This window comes from Chelonoidis abingdonii, chromosome 11 (assembly GCF_003597395.2).
Source record: "Chelonoidis abingdonii isolate Lonesome George chromosome 11, CheloAbing_2.0, whole genome shotgun sequence".
Lineage (NCBI taxonomy): Eukaryota > Metazoa > Chordata > Testudines > Testudinidae > Chelonoidis > Chelonoidis abingdonii.
In genome coordinates, this window is record NC_133779.1 from 15966079 (window position 1) to 15984180 (window position 18102).

Consider the following 18102-nt stretch of genomic DNA (forward strand, 5'->3'; position numbering starts at 1 on the left):
CCCTCCCAGCCCCTGGCCCCCGCCTGCCCCCGGCCCAGCCCGTACCCTTGAAGAAGAGGAGGCTCTCAGCTGTGCAGTCCTCGGGGTGACACTCCACGGCGCTGTCCAGGTCCCCAGGCACCCCCTTGAACTCCTCCCCGATGAGCCGGGGGTAGCCGGGCCGCAGCCGGCCCCCCGCATACGCCCAGACCCGCTCGCCCTGTGGGCACATGCAGCTCAGCTGGCACCATGGGGCTGTACAGACATGGGCTTGGCCTGGCACCTGAGCCGGCAGGACCCTGGGCCTTTCCCCACTGATTCTCTGCCCCCGCCCTGCTTGGACCTCAGTGCCCCACTGAGCCTCCCCCGCTGCCCAGACCCCTACTGAGCCCCCACCCCCTGCAGCACAGCGCCCCCTAGTGCTGCCCAGGGGCTCTGGGGCCAGCCCTAACTGCCAGGGGAGACACCCCTTGCTCCCCTGCCCCACCCCCTGGGTTTCCTTCCCCATCTCCCATCCAAGCCGTGACCCTTCCCAGCCCAGCTTAGCAGTGGGTTTAACCCTTCCCTCGCTGGGCAGGGCACTCACCTCCTCGGGTCTGTCTGTAGCAGAGGAAGGCCAGGAGGAGGAGGAGGCCGACGGCCGACGCGCTCACCCCGGCAATGATGGGGATGCTCAGCTTCAGTTCTGATCCCCCTGGGAAGCAGCACCAGGCCGTGAGCGCCATGAGCGGCTGGTTCAGTACCTGCTTCCCCTGCATCTCCCCCTCGAGGACCCAGGGATCCACAGCAGAACAGTCTATGGGACTAGTGGGGGGCAGGAGCAGAGGGGACTCTGGGTAATAGTGATCGGGGGTTTACTCCAATGGCAGAGGGCTGTACTGGGGTGGGGCAGGGTGTGTGTGTGGGGGTGTACCTCAGGCCCCCTGTACCCTGTGAAGCCAGCTGGCCCGGATACCCCTAGATTAGGGAGGAGGGAGAGCTCAATGCTTTGAGCACTGGCCTGCTAAAGCCAGCGATGTGAGGGGGCCACTTCAGGATCTGGGGAAAAATCAGTACTTGCTTCTGCTAGCGAAGACAGGGGGCTGGGCTGGACTCAACTCAACTCACTGACCCTTCAGGGTCCCTTCCACTTCTAGGAGAAAGGTGTATCTCCATTATATTTTTATATTTTTTTAGTATTAATTACCAGGAGCCCCTGTCCTCATGTGCTCGGAGCTGTACAGACACACGACACAGAGACGGTCCCTGCCCCAGTCAGGTGCCATTCACACCTGTTCCCTGGGGGATGAATTGCTCCATTTCTCCCACTCATCTTCTCCCTCCGGCTCTGTCACAGGGGGATCTGGCTGCTGGGGCCCAGCTGAGTCGGTTCCCTCTGTGGGATGAAAATAAGCGTCGACTGGGATGCGGGAGGGAGGGAACCAAGCACCCAGCCATCGGCCCTTAAACTTCAGTGGCTGCTGCTGCCCCCTGGCTGGGGAACCCCCCAGTGACTCTGTCCCTGCTCCCCATCTGGGCGTCCCCTCTGCCGGGCCCAGGGCAGAGCCTGGTTCTGAGCGTCCCATTGGGGCCAAGACCCCTTGAGGGTCCGGCTCTGGGTGGGGCTGGGAACGAGGACGTGGAGCCAGGCCCCTCACCTGCTACCACCAGCTCCACGAGGTCACTGGGCTTCGACAGACGGGCGGGTCCCACTTGGTGCTGTATTGGCACCTGTAGCTCCCTGCGTCTCTGCAGTCTGTGGGACCAACCAGGGTGGGGTTGTGCGTTGGAGGGAAGCTCTCCCAGGCCCTGTCCCACCAAGCCAATTTGGCATCTGTCCAGTGACCCCCCCTGCATATGAAATGAGTCCAGGGGGTGTTCAGATGGGGCATTCACTGTGGGGATCTGCCCCCGGTCCCACCCAGCCAGCCCTTCGTGGCTCCCCCTGGGGGCAGCTCCTTGGGCAGCACATACCTGTTTCCGGGGGGGTTGATGGTGATTTCCTCCCCCCAGTACTGGTACCTGGTCCTGTGCTCCCCGAGCAGGTGGGAGCTTGTGCCCCTCCCAGCTGAGTCTGGTTGTTTCCCCCTGCAGGAATAGAACCAGCGTCTGTCAGGGGTGTGGCGTGGGGCTGAGAAAGTTGGTGCTCTGGTGTCTGTGTTTAGTTACACAGGGAATCTCTCCTCCCCCAACCAGGAAAGGTGGCTCTTCCCCGGGCTGAGCTGGTGTCCCTGGGGAAAGGATGGGACCCAGGGATTCGGGCTGACTTAGCGCCCCCGGGATCCCAGAACGGGGAGGATCAGCCCAGCGAGACCCTGAGCACAGATATAGCCCCTGCCTGGTGTGACGAACTGGGACTGTTCTTACTGTGCTCTGTGAATACTGAGTGGGGGGTGTTGGCCTGGGAGGACGATCTGCATTGGGGGATGGGAGACTGGCCTTGGGGGAAGATACCTGAGCACCTAACATGAGAACCCAGGAAGGGGTTAGAGGCCAGGTGACACCTCTGCCCGAGAAGCTGAACAAAGGCTGGGGGAGGAGACGCTGGGGGGAGAAAGAGTTTGCAGGAGGTGGCTGGGGAATGGAGGGAAGGACAGACAGAGCTCTGACTCCCCCAAGGGGGCTGTGGTCCTCCTGGGACCCCAAGATGGACCTAATTGGGGACCATCCTGTTGTCTGTGCCTGGAAGACCTGTCTTGGACTGGGTTCCTGTCATCTAAGTAAACCTTCTGCTTTACTGTCTGGCTGAGAGTCATGGTGATCGCAGGAAGCCGGGGGTGCAGGGCTTTGTGTCTCCCCACATTCTGTGACAGTTGGCTCTACAGAAACCAGAATTAAAATCATTGCTGACTAGTATTAATTACCAGGAGCCCCTGTGCTGGGCCAGCTCCCTCGTGTGCTCGGAGCTGTACAGACACATCACACAGAGACGGTTCCTGCCCCAGCCAGGTGCCATTCACACCTGGAGTCACAGCGGAGCAGGTCTGGGCGCGGCTGTTCCTATTTCAGAGAAGGAACATCCCTGTGTCTGTAGAGCTACAGGGGAGCTTGTCTGCCAACCAGGGTTGTATCAAACTAGGGTGCGCTAATACCGACAGCCCAGACTCGCTCTGAAACCCACTGAGCACCCAGCTGGGTGTGGGGCTGGGAGCAGGGATGGCTGAACCGGGCCCCTCACCTGCTACCACCAGCTCCACGGGATCACTGGGCAGCGAGGAGATAAAGGGCTCTGATGGGGGCCGGTAGCTGCAGCTGTAGCTCCCTCCGTGCTGCCGGCCCACGGTGGGGATGCGGAACTCGGCCACATCCCCAGCAGGGTCCATGTGTTGCTGCAGGTTCAGGTCTCCAGCCTTGTGCAGGAAGAACCTCACGTCCCGGCGCTGCCCCTGACACCAGATGGTGACGTCTGCCCCTGAGGTGGTGACCCCAGTGAGGCTCAGAGAGATGTTGGGTCTAGGTAAGCTGGGATCTGCGCACAGGAGACAGGCCATGCGAGCCAGACCCAGGCACCCACCCAGCCCAGGCCTCCCCGGCCGGCTGCAGCCATGGACAGATCCAGGGCCCCTGGGGCAGAGATTCTCTCACAGATCCCAGAGTTCCTGCCACCCAAAATCCTGGCCCTGCGAGCTGGGCTTCCAGCCCTACAGATGCGGAGCCACAGCTCCCTAGTTCTTAGGATCCTCATATTCCCACATTTGGCCCCTGCCTCATTCACTGCGTTGGGTCTGTCCTGGGGGTGCGTGGGCATGGCCAAGCTAACTGCAGCAGCTCCTCCCCAGCACAGGCTGCCATGTGGGCACCGTGCCCAGTCCCCGCTCCCTGCATCGGCTTCCCGCAGAACGAGTCAAGTCCGAGGTCTCTGATCTGATCTCCGAGGGCTGAGCCCAGCATATTCCCGGCTCTGGCTGCAGGGTGCTGCAAGTGCCGGGTGCGTGGGGCCGGGCTGGTGCTCGAAGACAAGCCACCCAGGGCACCAGGTGCACACGCGAGTGGCTAGTCCTGGCCAGCCACGGCTCCATTGCTGTTTTCAGCTCTGTCAGAGCTAACCCAGGTGCCGCCCGCTGGCCCCCAGCTGCAGGGCAGACACCCGACAACAGCTCACAGCTCTGGGGTGACCCCAGGGTGATGGCTCCCTGCCTCCGACAAGTCCACAATCAGGGTCATGCTCGTCTGGGCAGGGGACAGAATTTCCTCCGGGGCTGGGCCCAGGCTGCAGAACGAGCTCCCCCAGCAGCCAAAGGCCCCCCCCCAAACCTCCCCATCTCCAGCTCCAAGGCCAAGCGCCCTCCCCCGGCTGGCCTGCTCTGTTATCGACCCGGGGCACTGCAGCCATTGACCCCCCAAACCGCCCCAGACCAGACCCTCTGCAGTGGGCACAGACCTCCCCCGGGGAGAGGACAAGAGAGAACGACCCGCCTGTGACAGACGGGGCCACGTCGCTTAATGCTCGACTGGCAGGCTGTCATAAATGGATAGGTAGGTAAGGGTTAAGTTTCTTTTACCTGAAAAGGGTAACCGAACACCTGACCAGAGGACCAATCAGAGAACTGGATTGTTTAAAGTCAGGGGCGGAATTTGTATGCCACCGGTGCTATTGTTGTTTGTTTAGCTATGAGGACAACAAGTCTTCATTCCTAAATTCCTCCAATACTCTTCTAAACCCTGTAGAGTACCCAGACCCGCAAAAGTAATTCCTATGATGTCTTGGGTATACCTGTATGGTTAATTTGTTGGCTGGTTTAATTTCGGGGCTATCTTCTTAACTCAGACTGTTTCTTATATTCTTATCAGCAGAGCCTTATTGAGTTTCTTAATGCAAGAGATTGTTATATTTCTTCTTTTTTCTAAACAGTTTTCTTTTAAACCTTGTGAAAAGTTCTTTCCTAGGGAGGCAAAGGGAAAAGCCAGGCTGTGGGCTCTTTGCTATTTGGGTCCAGGAAGGCAGACACGGGGAAAGATGGCGAAGACTTCTCTCTGTTCTCTGGCTGGTACAGTTCTTTCCTCGTTCCTGGCAAGGGGTGCAGAGCCCACGGGGTATTTTGCATCTCCCATTGGTGCCTGAGGAAAGCAGAAAAGCTGGTTTCTTCCTTCACCCAGTTAGCCGCGAGGCCAAGCCTGAGAAGGAGGGGGAAGGTTATGTGTCCCGCTTTAGCATCCAAGGGATTGGAATCTGGTTCCACCAAGGGAGGTGTGGGACACCAAGGGAGGAAAGGGGGATCAGCCCCATAGATGTAATTCTGATCTGTGGCCCCGAGATTCTCAAGCTGGTAGTGAGCTTGGAGTTTAGGTAAGCCCCTAATGACTTTGGACGCAAAATCAGGTTGGGGCAGACCAGACTGTGGCCCTAAAGTCCAGGTCTGGGATTTTTGTTTTTTGACGCTAGATTAACCCACATGGTGTGCGCGGATGGGAAATATAAATCCATACATGCCATAGCTACATTAATTTTTTTTCCCTGCTAGGCATTAGCAGGCACAGAGGAATGGGTTTATAAGGGCAGACAGAAAAAAAAACTTTTTTTCTCTTTCCTCTGCTGTTTAGCAGTGCGCATTTTTAGTAGGCTCTAAGAGAGAGCTTACGAGTCATTGGTTGGAACAATACTTTTGCGTTCTGGTACATTAACAGATGTTTCAAGAAGTATTAGAGAGAATTAGAAGAAGACTTGTTTCCTCATAGCTAAGAAAACAACAAAGACCCCGAGTATACAAATTCCCGCCCCTGACTTTAAACAATCCAGTTCTCTGATTGGTCCTCTGGTCAGGTGTTCGGTTACCCTTTTCAGGTAAAAGAAACTTAACCCTTACCTACCTATCCATTTATGACACAGGCGCCCGACACCGCGGTGACCAGGACAGCGTCAGACCATGTACAGGGTAGAAGGCTGCTCCCCCCTGGCTAGGACCCCCCAGTGACTCCATCCCCCCTCCCCGCCGGGGTGTCCTCTCTGCTGGGCCCAGGGCTCAGGGCAAAGCCTGGCTCTGAGTGGCCCATCGGTGCGAGCCCCCGAGGATCTAGCTGGGTGTGGGACTGGGAGCAGGAACGCTAAGCCGGACCCCTCACTTGCTACCACCAGCTCCATGGGGCAGGAGGAGACAGGTCGTAAGACACAGACCCCGGCACAGTCACTGTGTTCCGTCCCCACAGCCCGGCCCCAGTGATGAGGCTGATACAGGACCCTGCAGGGAGACTCTCCTGGATGCTTTCCCCCCAAATCCAAGACCAAGAGAGCTGGGCTAGTGACACTAGAAACCCGGGGTCCCCCACCCCTCAGCAGGGCAACGACGTGGATCCATCTGCCAGAAGCCCATGGAGGGGTGGCTGGGGCAGGGCAAGGAGAGGCCGAGGGGACCTAGAGGCCAATTGTATTTTCTCTCCATCAGCTGGGGAATGATCACAAGTGAATCACAGTTTGCTGGTGTAGTTTGTGGTTTCTCTGATTGCAGCCTCTGTTTGCAGGGAAATTTCTTAGGACAGTTCTTAGGCTTCTTGTACCATCTTTGTTCGCTGTTCTGAGTAGGGAGACCAGATGACCTGATTTTATAAGGACAGTGCCAATATTCAGGGTTTGTCTTACATACGCACCTAAAACCCTCCACCCCCTGCCCCAGCTTTTCACCCTTGTTATCTGAGTTCCAGCTCAGATCAAGCCAGCTAGTCCTCCCTGCCATCTCTGCCCCTTCTCAACGGGACTTTCTCCCTGCCAGCTCTGTGCCTGGTCCCTTCGATGACACAGCTCGGCCACCAGGTCCCTGCATTTCTGGTGCCGGTTGGTAGCTCGCTGGCTGCTGGTGTCTGTCTCCCGGCGCTGGGCAGCCTCCCTCCAACTCTACCTGACGTTTCTGCCGGGAGCGCTCCGGGCTGTGAGGAGCTGATGCCTGTTGTCCCATCTCTTTTCTTTCTCACCCTACTTCAGCTGCCCAGGAATCCTTGGGGTTCTTCCCACTGCAGCTGTTTCATGGCTGTTTTCAAGGAATCCCCCCTCCCACAGCCCAAATCTCCAGCAGCTGCTCCTTATCCCTGTTGGGAACCCCCCAGTGACTCCATCCCCCCACTCCAGCCAGGCGTCCCCTCTGCTGGACCCAGGGCAGAGCCTGGCTCTGAGCACCGAGATCCCCTGAGAGTCCAGCAGGCTGTGGGGCTGGGAGCAGGGACACTGAGCCGGGCTCCTCACCTGCTACCACCAGCTCCACAGGGTGGCTGGGCTCTGACAGACGGGCGGGTCCCACTTGGTGCTGTATCTGCAGCTGTAGCACCCTGCGTCTCTCTGGCTCACATTGCAAATGGGAAACTCAGCCAGGTCCCCAGCAGGCTCGATGTCCTGCAGCACGTTTGGGTTTCCGACATTGTACAGAAGGAATCGTGCGGTCTGGTGCCGACCCCGACACCGGATGGTCACGGCTCCCCCCGGGGTCACCCGCCTCCTGGGGCACAGGGAGATGGAGGGTTTGGGGTAGCTGGGCTCTGTAGTGAGAAGGAGACAGGCCGTGAGACAGACCCCGACACAGTCACTGCGCCCCATCCTCACTGTACACAGACGGGGCCCCTGGGAGAAAACCCAGACAAAGTAATCTCTCCGAGATACCAGAGATTCCTGGGAGCTTTGACAAAAACCTAAATCCAGAGCATCCCTCTGTACCCATCTATGTACTTAATGGGCTCCCCCCAGCCCAGTGTCCCCCCGTTCCCATCCCCGATCTCCCATGGGCCCATCTAGCCCATATCTCCCCCTGGATGAGTACAGAGCAGCCACCAGTAGCTGCTGTGTCTCTGGCTCCCCATAGCACTGGTGAGAACCAGTAGCTGCTGCGTCTTTGGCTCCCAGTAGCACTGGGGAGACTGTGACTCTGTACAGTTCTGCTGTCCATGCTGTAAAAAGGTTGTTGAAAAATTGGAGGGCGGGGGGTATAAAAGATCCATAAAGATCATGTGAGAGCTCGAGAATGTGGCTTGACGTGAGATGTTTCAGGGGCTCAATCTCATTTCGCTGTGGAAGAAGATTGAGAGGTGATTTGATTACGGTGGAGAAGGACCTTCCTGGAGAGAAAATAAGGAGTCCCAAAGTGCTCGTTAATCTCGCCGCAACCAACGGCTGTTAGCTGAAGCCAGAGACATTCAAGTGAGAAGCCAGGCACCAATTTTTAACAGTGAGGGTGATTAACCACTGGAACGAATTACCAGGGGAAGTGGTGGATTCTCTGTTTCCTGATGTCCTCACATCACAGCTGGGTGTCTGTCTGGAAGGTGTGTTTTAGTGAAACACAAGCCATTGGGCTTAATGTGGGGGTAATTTGTGAAACTTCCTGGCCTGTGAAATCCAGGTCAAATTAGAAGATCAAATGGTGGCCACTTCAGGCCTAAAAATCTCTGAATCTATGAAGTGTGCGGGAGGAGGAACAGATCCTGCTGTTTTACTGTTTTGCCTGCTTGTTCCCTAGAATCAATAGTGAGCAAATGGGGTGATTTGGGGGAGCAGCTGAGTCACCCAAACAGGCTGGTCGGGGCAGACACCAGCCCTGCAAGGGAGAGGTGGGCGTGGCAGTGACTTCACAAGGGCCTTGGGCAGGAACTCAGCCTATTGGGCAAAGATGGTGAGGCGGCTGTGACCTCACAGAGCTCCCTTGACATCAGACATGCAGGGCACGGGGGCTGAGCAGGGGGAACCTCAGAGACCCCTGTGGCCTTGCTGCAGGAAGCCTCCTTCTTGCCTCTCTCCTGGGGGATTTGTGTTCACGCACCTGAGTGCTAAGGAGGAGCTTCTGTGGGAGTTTTCTCCTTTCCAGCTTGATTCAAACATTGCCAACTCAGTGCTGGCCTTGGAAAACACAAGGTAAATTGGCAGGAAAATGTCCCACCTAGGAATCCACCCCTTAATACCTGCTTAACTAATAGGTCTCAAAATGTAATTGTAAATGAGGAATCATTATCAGACAGGTGTCTTTCTAGTAGGGTCCTGCAGGGATCGGATCTTGGCTCTACACAATTTAACGTTTTGATCAGTGACTTGGAAACAAATATAAAATCATCACTGATAAAACCTGCAGATGACAGACAGATCTGGGAAATGGTAAATAACAGACAGGAGACATCATTGATACAGAGCCATCTGGATTGTTTGGGAAGCTGAGCACAAGCGACATACCTGTTAGTTTGTCCAAATGTAAAGTTATACCTCTAGGAACAAAGAATCTAGGCTATATGCACAAGATGGGGGGCTCTATCCTGGGAAGCAGCAACCCTGAAAAAGATTTGGGGTCATGTTTGCTAATCAGCTGATCAAGAGCTCCCAGGGGGACACTTTGGTCGAAATGGCAGATGTGATCTTCGGATGCATACACAGCAGAATCTCAGCTAGAAGTGGAGAGGTGTATTTGGCTTTGGTGTGACCCCTGCTGGAATATCGTGTCCAGTTCTGGTGTCCACAATTTGAGACGGACGCCAATAAATTGGAGAAGGTTCAGAGAAGAGCCAGAAGAATGATTGAAGGATTAGAAAACCTGCCCGATAACGATAGACTCAAGGAGCTCAGTCTGTTTAGCTGAACAAAGAGAAGGTTAAGGGAACAAATATTTGCTAATGGGCTTATCACTTTAGCAGACATGGGGGTAAGAAGATCCAGTGGCTGCAGGTTGAAGCTAGACAAATTCAGACTGGAAAGAAGGGGAACATTTTTAACTGACAGGGTTTGGAACAATTTACCCAGGGTTGTGATGGATCCTCTATAACTGGCATTTTTTAAATCAACATGGGATGTTTTTCTAAAAAAATCGGCTCTAATTCAAACAGGAACATTTTTGAGAGACGTTCCATGGCCCGTGTAATACAGAAAGTCAGACGAGATGATCAGAGTGGATCTTTCTGGCTTTGGAATCTATGATTCACTGGGGCGTTTGGAATTTGTCCTTTTTCACTTGCCTTTACCTCCCTTCCTCTTGTCTTTTCTTTTCTTGTCCCATTTCTCTCTCTGCTCGTCTTCCTGACGAGGGTGGGGCTGTTCACCAGCTGTCCTTGTAAGGAGCCCTCGCAAAGAGGTGGGGTGGGAATCGTGTGCTGATGGTGATCTCCCCCAGAATGATCTCATAGGGTGATGTAGCGGGGTGGTCACCCACTCCTGCCCTGAAAAGCTTACAACAGCCCTGGGAGAGGGCTGTGGTAGGGGAAAACCCCGGCTGATTGGGGAAGTAGCCACAGCTGGGCCATGCCCCAATCAGGCCTCAGCCGGCCCTATAAGGAGGCTGTGGGCCGGGAGCACAGGCAGTCTCTCTCTAGGTGCAGAGAGAGTTGTCACGGAGTCCCCAGGTGATGCTCTGGAACTGCTCCCCACAAAGCCAGACTGGACTTTGGGGAGCATCCTCTCCATCAGAGCAGGGCAAGAAGCTCACACGGTTTCATCTCCTGGGTCTGCCCTTGGAGCATTCAGCCTCCTCTGCTCCTCCATGCGCTTCCCACAGCGAGTCTGCCCAGGTGGGGTCCTGGGGAAGCCACCAGGTCCTGCACCCCTGCTTCACAGTCAGACATGACTCTCAGCCAGCCAGTAAAACAGAGGTTTATTAGACGACAGGAACACGGTCTAAAACAGAGCTTGTAAATACAGCGAGCCGGACCCCTCAGCCAGGTCCCTTCTGGGACCCAGTGAGGCAGACCCCCACGTCTGCACTTCACTCCTCATCCCCAACCAGCCCCAAACTGAAACCTCCTCTAGCTCCTCCTTCTCTGGTCAGTTCCTTTCCCAGGCCAGGAGTCACCTGACCTCTTTGTTCTCCCACTCCCTTAGCATCCCCTTTGAAGGAGGGGAAGGGCCTGGCCATTAGCTGCCAGGCGATTGAGGGTCGACCAGAAACTGAGGCCCCCCCCACAGTATTCAGAGGAAACATTAGGAACAGTCCCACTTGGTCACAGAAGGGCCTGGTTGCCTGGGACTTGAGTAAGGTAGCGGAGTAGATCAGTGCTGGAGAATAACCCCCCAGGCTGCAGGCCTAGCCAAAGGCCTGAAAAGGTACTGGGGTTGCAGAGGTGCAGCCCGGGGGTAGGTGGAGGCAGCAGGTTCAAATCCCCCTTGTAGATGATGAGTGATATGGACTGCAGTCTGCCCCAGAGTGCAGGGGCTAGATGAGGACTGGCAGTGAACACTTAGGCAAGATGGGGCTAGAGGGTGGGGATTCCCCTGGGAGGGGAGCCCAGAGAGTGGGGGTACTACCAGGGGGCAGCACCCAAAGGAGAGGGGCACCAGGATCCAGGAGGGACACAGGGCCAGCAACAGCGTGACATTGACCTGCAGAGGGTGCTCCCACAGCTGGAATGCTAATTCCCCAGGAGACATCACAGGGGTGAGTCCCACATTACTACAGGTGACTGATGCTGTCATCTGCCCGTCTGTTCCCTTGCTCAGCTCCCAGCCCAGAGAATCTCCACACGGATGGGCTGAGCTTGGGGTCCTCACTGAGTTAACAGGGAGGAGACTCAGGTCCCTGTTGGCTGGGTGCAGTGAGGCCGAATGCTCAGTTCAATGGCATTTCTTTGTCTGTCTGTAACACGATCATTTTTGAAAACTGCGTTAAATTGATTCCAAAATTTCTGGGCATCAGTGGGAAGAACCTTGTTGGTTTTGGTGACAACTGGAAAACAGCAGCACCAGAAAAGCCTGATTTTCTGCACCGTGCCCATTAAAATTGGTGCCGTAGGCAGAGGCGCTTTGTGACATCAGAGTTAACTCAGCCAGTCAGTGCTAACTCTTTCCAGGGGATTTGCATAATTCAACCCCATTGGTTAAAATGAGTCAAGGTTTCAATGGGGGAGATGACCCAGGCAGGTGGCAGGAGGAGGATTTAAGATCAGGGTTAGTGGAGTGAGTGACTGATGGGGGGTTGCTGAGTTACCTTGGATGTCACAAGGCGACTGCTCAGGCTCCTCTGCCTGCAGCCCCACATGGGCACCGACTGCCCAGGGGAAGTTTTTGTTGATCTGAAACATATAAAACCAGAAGACCAGACGAGCAATGGCTCAGGGGATTTGACAGGGTTTTGGGGCACTATTCCGTGCAATTGTTACTGGCTCAGAGATGGAAACTGGCCCTACATAAACAAACAAGCATCCAACCCTCTAGTTAGTCTGTTTTAAGGTCGAGTAAATAATTTTCAGTGAATTATTGATGTGATGAATTTTGCTGCCTTCTCTCCTATAACTGAATATGAGCAGTTTATGATTCTCTTGAATGTGGTATTTCTTCTAAAATCAGGGTGAATCAAAAGGGATTTTTTTCAAAAACAAAGAGCCACAAAAGGGATTGTCCTTTCAAGCCCAAAGGTGTCTAATGCTCATGACCTACTCAAATCGCACTGCTGCTGGGAGATAGAGAAGTGTCTCTATCCCGAACAGAGGTGGAGAAAATAGAGATGAGAAGGAAGAGGTGGTTACAAAGCAAGGTTGCGGCAGAGCCAGAAAAAGAAGCATAAGAAAAAATATTCATCAAACATGTTTTTAATTTAAAACTGAGTTCTTAAACGAAGGAAATATTATCTGCAGTTAATGAACTGAACTGATACCTTCTGCTCACCATGTCCTTCGAGATGTATGAACTGGTAGATCTCATCCCCTCACACCTCCTTTTTAGTTCTAGATTGAAGGAAGAAAACAAGTTTGCTGCTTGATCAGTTCCCCAGGGTTTCTTAAATCCAGTGAATTTGTCATTGAACCGAACCAACTGGATAAACTGAAATGAAAAAAATCTTTTTCCTGCACTTTCAAAGGAGGCTACTGCTGTCGAAAGCTGTTTTAGCATTTCAAGTAATTGTGGTTCTAGGGGCTTCAGTGGTTTGACTGTCCTTAAAACTTGGCAGGAAATGTACTGCTTAATATTGGGTTTTTCTAACTCTTTAAATTATTTTAAGAGATTATAATAAGGTGAGGGCTTAACAAAGGTTGTCAATTTCAATTTTAATTTTAAGCAGCATTAGTGTAACACACCAACCTGTGGTTAATTTAATTTTAAAAATCCAGTTAATATTATTAAAATCTATTTTTCATCCATCTGCCTAGGGATTGAAAAGTCTCCTAGCTCATCTCCCAGTCCAGGGCGGCTTTCCCTGGTTAAATCTCAGAGCGCTGACAAGAGTGGGTAAGTGTTACAGACCCTGTTACTCATGCTCTCGAAGGGAGTGTCCTCCAGTGCTCAGTGCAGGGTCCTGGACACAGGACTCCTGGCTCTGTCCCTGGCTCTGTCACTGGCTCCCAGTGTGACCCTGAGGCAGTGACCCCCCTGCCCAGGACACAGTTTTCCATCGGGGGGTTGGGGTCTTACCCCCATAGCCCAGGACTTGTCAGGCGTCAGGAATGTGTGTAAGGTGCTAGCAGATCCTGAGCTGGGAGGCGTTGCCTGCGGCAGGTCCGTCTTCTGGACCCCGGCTGCTGGCCCGAGTTTCTCCATCCCTTGGCAATAAAACATCGTCTTGTTTTCACAGCCGCAGCCGGTCTCCTGGGTTCTACACCCAGCCCTGTCGGCAGGCCATTGCACCTCCCGGCGCAGCACCTTTCCCAGCTCATACCGCGGCGGGAAAGCGAGGAAGAGGGCCAGGGATGGGCCAACTTGGAGCATCTGCCACCCAGCCCGATGCCACCTAGAGCAAGTGAGTGGCACGTAGGACGTCCTCAGGGGCTTCCCTGTTATGCCTGGGGAGGGGCAGAAATGGGGGAATCTCCTCCCAGGGAGACGAGATTTGCTAACAGCCCCCTGGAGCCCTTAGCTCTGGGCCTGGGCAGCACATTTCCTGCTGGGCCTGAGGCACCTTCTGGGCCAACACGGAGGTGGCCCAGGGTGCAGCTGTGCGGGAGGGACCCAGGACAGGGCGGAGCTGGACACGGCGGCCCTGGGGCTTCCTCTCCAGGAAGCAGAGGAGCCAGGAGCCCAGCCCCAGGGCACAGCAGGGGCCGTCCCCCTGCCTGGCCCCTGGAGAGCCCCCAGCCTGCCCAGAGCAGGAGATAAGTGACCCCGGCTCCAGCCCTAGCAGCTCCGTCTGCTCCCGAGGGGCCAGCAGCAGCCGCGCAGTGGAGTGTGAGAGCGCAGGGGGCTGAGGGCTCCCCCAGGCAGGTGAGGGGAAGACACCGGGGGAAGGGGTTTGAGGACGGGGGGGGGGGGCTAGTAACACCTGGCTCCCATCGGTTCACCAAGGTGTCAGGCCTGAGCCACGTGAGCCCCCCTAACACTCACAGACGCTTGCAGCGTCCAGCTGCAGAACTGGGCACTGCAGGACGGAGGTTCCCAGGGGTGTGTCTGGGACCGGAGATACCGGCCGGTGACATTCAGTTGCACAGTCCAAGCAGCGGCTGCCCAAAGTGCTCACTGCTGGAGCTGGGAGCCGCTCACACGTCAAAGGTCGTGCGGGAGCAGCCTTGGGGTGGGGGGTCTCCCAGCGGAGCAGGGTGGGGCTGGCTCCCAGAGTCGAGGGCTGGAGTGACCGAGCAGATCACCGGCCGGGTAACGCCAGGGGAACGTCATAGGCTGGTTTGTGGTTCTGTGTTTATTACAAATCTGGAGGTTAACAAGATGCAAAATAATACAAACAGCTGCATCGGCACGTCCCCTCCCCCGCCTGGTGCTGAGCCCCCCTGGTTCCCTACCCATGGGGCTGGGTGAGGCAGCACCAGCTGGAGGGAGGGCTCTGGGGGGCGGGGGCTATAAGCTGAGTCTGTTCTCTGGGGGGGAATCACTGTGTCACTCCCTGGTGGCCAATGCTCCCTGCCCCGCTGCTCCACTGACTCCCCCTGGGTTCACACTATGCAGGTGGGTGGGGGGCGCCCCTGCACCACAGGGGCTCTGCACGTGGGGCCCCGGCTCACGTTGATGGCGGCATACAGCACGGGCTCGGGGGCAGGGGCCGGGCCCCCCCACTTGCCCTGCAGCACCTGGTGGTCCAGCTCCATGTAGGTGAGTCCCTCGGCGCCAGGGTTGCGCTCCTGCGTCTGGGAGGGGAGAGAGACACGGGTGTGGGTCAGTGCGTGGGTGTGTGCACATGCGCCAACACCAACACACACACACACACCAGCCAGTTCCACCAGGGGGCAGCGATGCCCCCGCAGCCCCTTGCTCCCCCATGCACAGTTGCTCTGACACACTCTGTCCTGTCCAGCAGGGGGCTCCCGAGAGCTGCTCTCCCCCCACCCCCAGGGAATCCAGCAACACCCACCCCCCCGACTCCAGCACACAGAGCCCCATGGGGCAGAGATCAGGGAAATTCCCCCGGCACCTGCCCCCCATGGAATTCCACTGTCCCTCCACAAACCTTAGAAAAATGGCAAATGTTTGCAGGAAGGATTGAGGGGGGGTCGAGTTGAGTTTCAGGGGTGCAAGGTCAGGCTCTTATTCTCTGTGTTCTGGGTCTCCCGACCCTCTCGGGGGGGGAGCCCCAATGCTGATCCCCAGCTCCATTGTCTGCCCTAAGGGGATACGGGGGGGGGGGCAGGCAGAGTCTGGGGGGTTGGCATCAGAACATGGCTCTAGTGGGACCTGTGCAGGTTGGGGCAGGGGGCAGAGGGAGGCTGGATTTTGCATTGGTGCGGAGGGGGGGTTGAGGAGTGGGGGGCACTTACCAGGACATCCAGCTGCTTCCCTTCATCAATTTGGGCATCTGTGAAATAGAGACACCTCCTTTGTGAGGGGCTGGGCACAGATCAGAGCCCCAGGCCCAGCCCCTCACTCCCAATCTGAACCCTTCACAGACTGGCCCGCCTGCCCCGCAGCGCACTGGGATAGGGCAGGGTCACTAGCTCCATGGGTGCAGCGGGGAAAACTGAGGCACAGACCAGGGCAGGGGCACCCCCAAAGGCACACAGTGAGTCAGGGATGCACCCCACATCAGTATGGCTCCTCTACCGGACATGGCCCCTGCCAGGGGACACCCGCCCCTCCCTCCTGCTCCATGGCTACCCCCTCACGTGTGACTTACAGACTGTGGCTGCAGCCTCGGACTCCCTACGGGGAGAAAGAGAGAGAGATAGTAACAAAACCCAGGAGTCCTGGCTTCCAGCCCCACCTGTTGTAACCCCTAGACCCCACTCCCCATCCCAAGCCAGGGAGAGAACCCAGGAGTCCTGTGTCCTGGTAGATCAGGGGTGGGGAGCGGAGCTGGGGTCTCACCGCTCTGTCTCGGGGCTGGTCCTTTCCCTGCAGAGACACAAAACAAAATCATCCATGAATCAATCCTGACGCCTGTGTACAAGCCCTGCCCCTCAGCCCTACAGCCTACAGGGCAGTCAGAACGGGGGGCCCAGAACAGAATCCCTCCCCCTGCCCCCTCTGGCTGCTGAGCCTGGATACCCTAGAGACAGGTCCCTGCCCCTTGCAGCCCTGCGCCCCCTGCTGACCCCCCACTCCCTGCAGCACAGCGCCCTTTACTGAACCCCCACCCCCTGCAGCACAGCGCCCCCTAGTGCTGATCATTTGCTTTCGGGCCAGCCCTGACTGCCAGGGGAGAGCGCCCCCCACTGAACCCCCACCTCCTGCAGCACAGCGCCCCCTAGTGCTGCCCAGGGGCTTTGGGGCCAGCTCTCACTGCCGGGGGAGATGGCCCCTGCTGGGCCCCTGCCCCACCCCCTGGGGTTCCTTCCCTGTCTCCCATCCAAGCCATGACCCCTTCCCAGCCCGGCTTAGCAGCAGGTTTAACCCTTCCCTCGCTGGGTGGGGCACTCACTTCTGTAGCAGAGGAAGGCCAGGAGGAGGAGGAGGAAGAGGAGGCCAGCAGCCGCTGCGCTCACCCCGGCAATGATGGGGCAGGTCAGATCCGGTGCTGGGCTTGGTTCCGATCCCCCTGGGAAGCAGCACCAGGCCATGAACGGCTGGTTCGTTACCTGTTTCCCAGCCCCTCCCCCTTGAGGACCAGGGACCCACAGCAGAACATTCTATGGGGCTAGTGGGAGGCAGCAGGAGCAGAGGGGATTCTGGGTAATAGTGGTCAGGGGTTCACTCCAATGGCAGAGGGCTGTACTGGGGTGGGGCAGGGTGTGAGGGGGGTGTACCTCAGCTCCATGTACCCTGTGAAGCTAGCTGGACGCAGCTTCTGCAAGCTCCCCACCACCACCACCACAGGTCCTGCCCCCATCCTGGGAATTTCTCAGCAGCTTCAGCTCATTTCTGCATAGGAATCATATGAGTGGGGGAATGGCAGTTGGAAGGGGCTTCTGGTCTGGGAGGGCACTTTGAGGTCATTGGAAGAGCCTTGCCCTGCTGAAGTGATCAGCAGCGGAAGAGGTAACGGTGCTCTCATCACAACCGCCATCATTAGGTTCCAGAGTCAACAATATGTCACTCTGAATCAGTGGGATTCAAGTATTAACACCATGTTTATCTGGACTGAGAGGTTCCAGGGTTAATGCCCCACTGGGCAGCACCCCAGTGAAGGGGGAGCCTTGTTTCTGAACCGTTCTGCTGGGCTGTCTGCAGACTCAGGCACACAGACAGGATACATGGGATCATTATCTCTGGGTCTCTGTCCCCGGCCCTGAACTCCCAGGGGGTACGCAACAAGCTGTGCCCGACATGGGTGACTTTGAGATGCCAGTGAGCAGCACAACACTCTGGTCTGTGTGTTGCGGGGAAGCTCTCCCAGGCCGTGCCCCCACCAAGCCAATATGGCATCTGTCCACTGACAAACGCCCCCCCCCGCATATGAAATGAGTCTGGAGGGTTCAGATGAGGCATTCGTCATGGGGATCTGCCCCCAGGCACCCCTTTGTGGCTTCCCCTGGGGGCGGCCCCATTGGCAGCACAAACCTGTTTCGGGGGAGGAGGGGGTTGATGGTGATTTCCTGCCCCCAGTCCCTGTACCTGGCCCTGCACTGCCTGGGCGGGGGGAAGTCGGCACTGTTCCCAGCTAAGTCGGGTCGGTTCCCCCTGCGAGACTAGAACCAGCGTCTGTCAGGGGAGGGGAGCGGGGGTGAGAAAGCTGGAGCCCTGATGTCTGTGGTTAGTTATACAGGAAATTCTTCTCTCCACAGCTGGCAATGGCGGCTCTTCCCCGGGCTGAGCCAGCTTCCCCGGGGAGAGGACGGACCCAGGGATTCGGGCCGGCTCAGTGCCCCCAGGATCCCAGAATGGGAGGGTCAGCCCAGCGAGACCCTGAGCACAGATACAGACCCTGCCTGGCTCCACGGAAACTG

At 56.7% G+C, this 18102-nt stretch overlaps 1 protein-coding gene across 1 annotated transcript in view; it reads right to left on the bottom strand.

The window, feature by feature from the left end:
- Positions 1–18102, bottom strand: part of LOC116834899 (alpha-1B-glycoprotein-like) — a 110440-nt gene that overhangs the window by 1554 nt on the left and 90784 nt on the right. Inside the window, exons 9-11 of the mRNA XM_075071268.1 lie at positions 3137–3427; positions 566–673; positions 46–234 (exon numbers count right to left, since the gene is read on the bottom strand). Coding sequence (XP_074927369.1) covers positions 46–234; positions 566–673; positions 3137–3427 — 588 coding nt within the window. The remainder of the gene's footprint in view (positions 1–45; positions 235–565; positions 674–3136; positions 3428–18102) is intronic.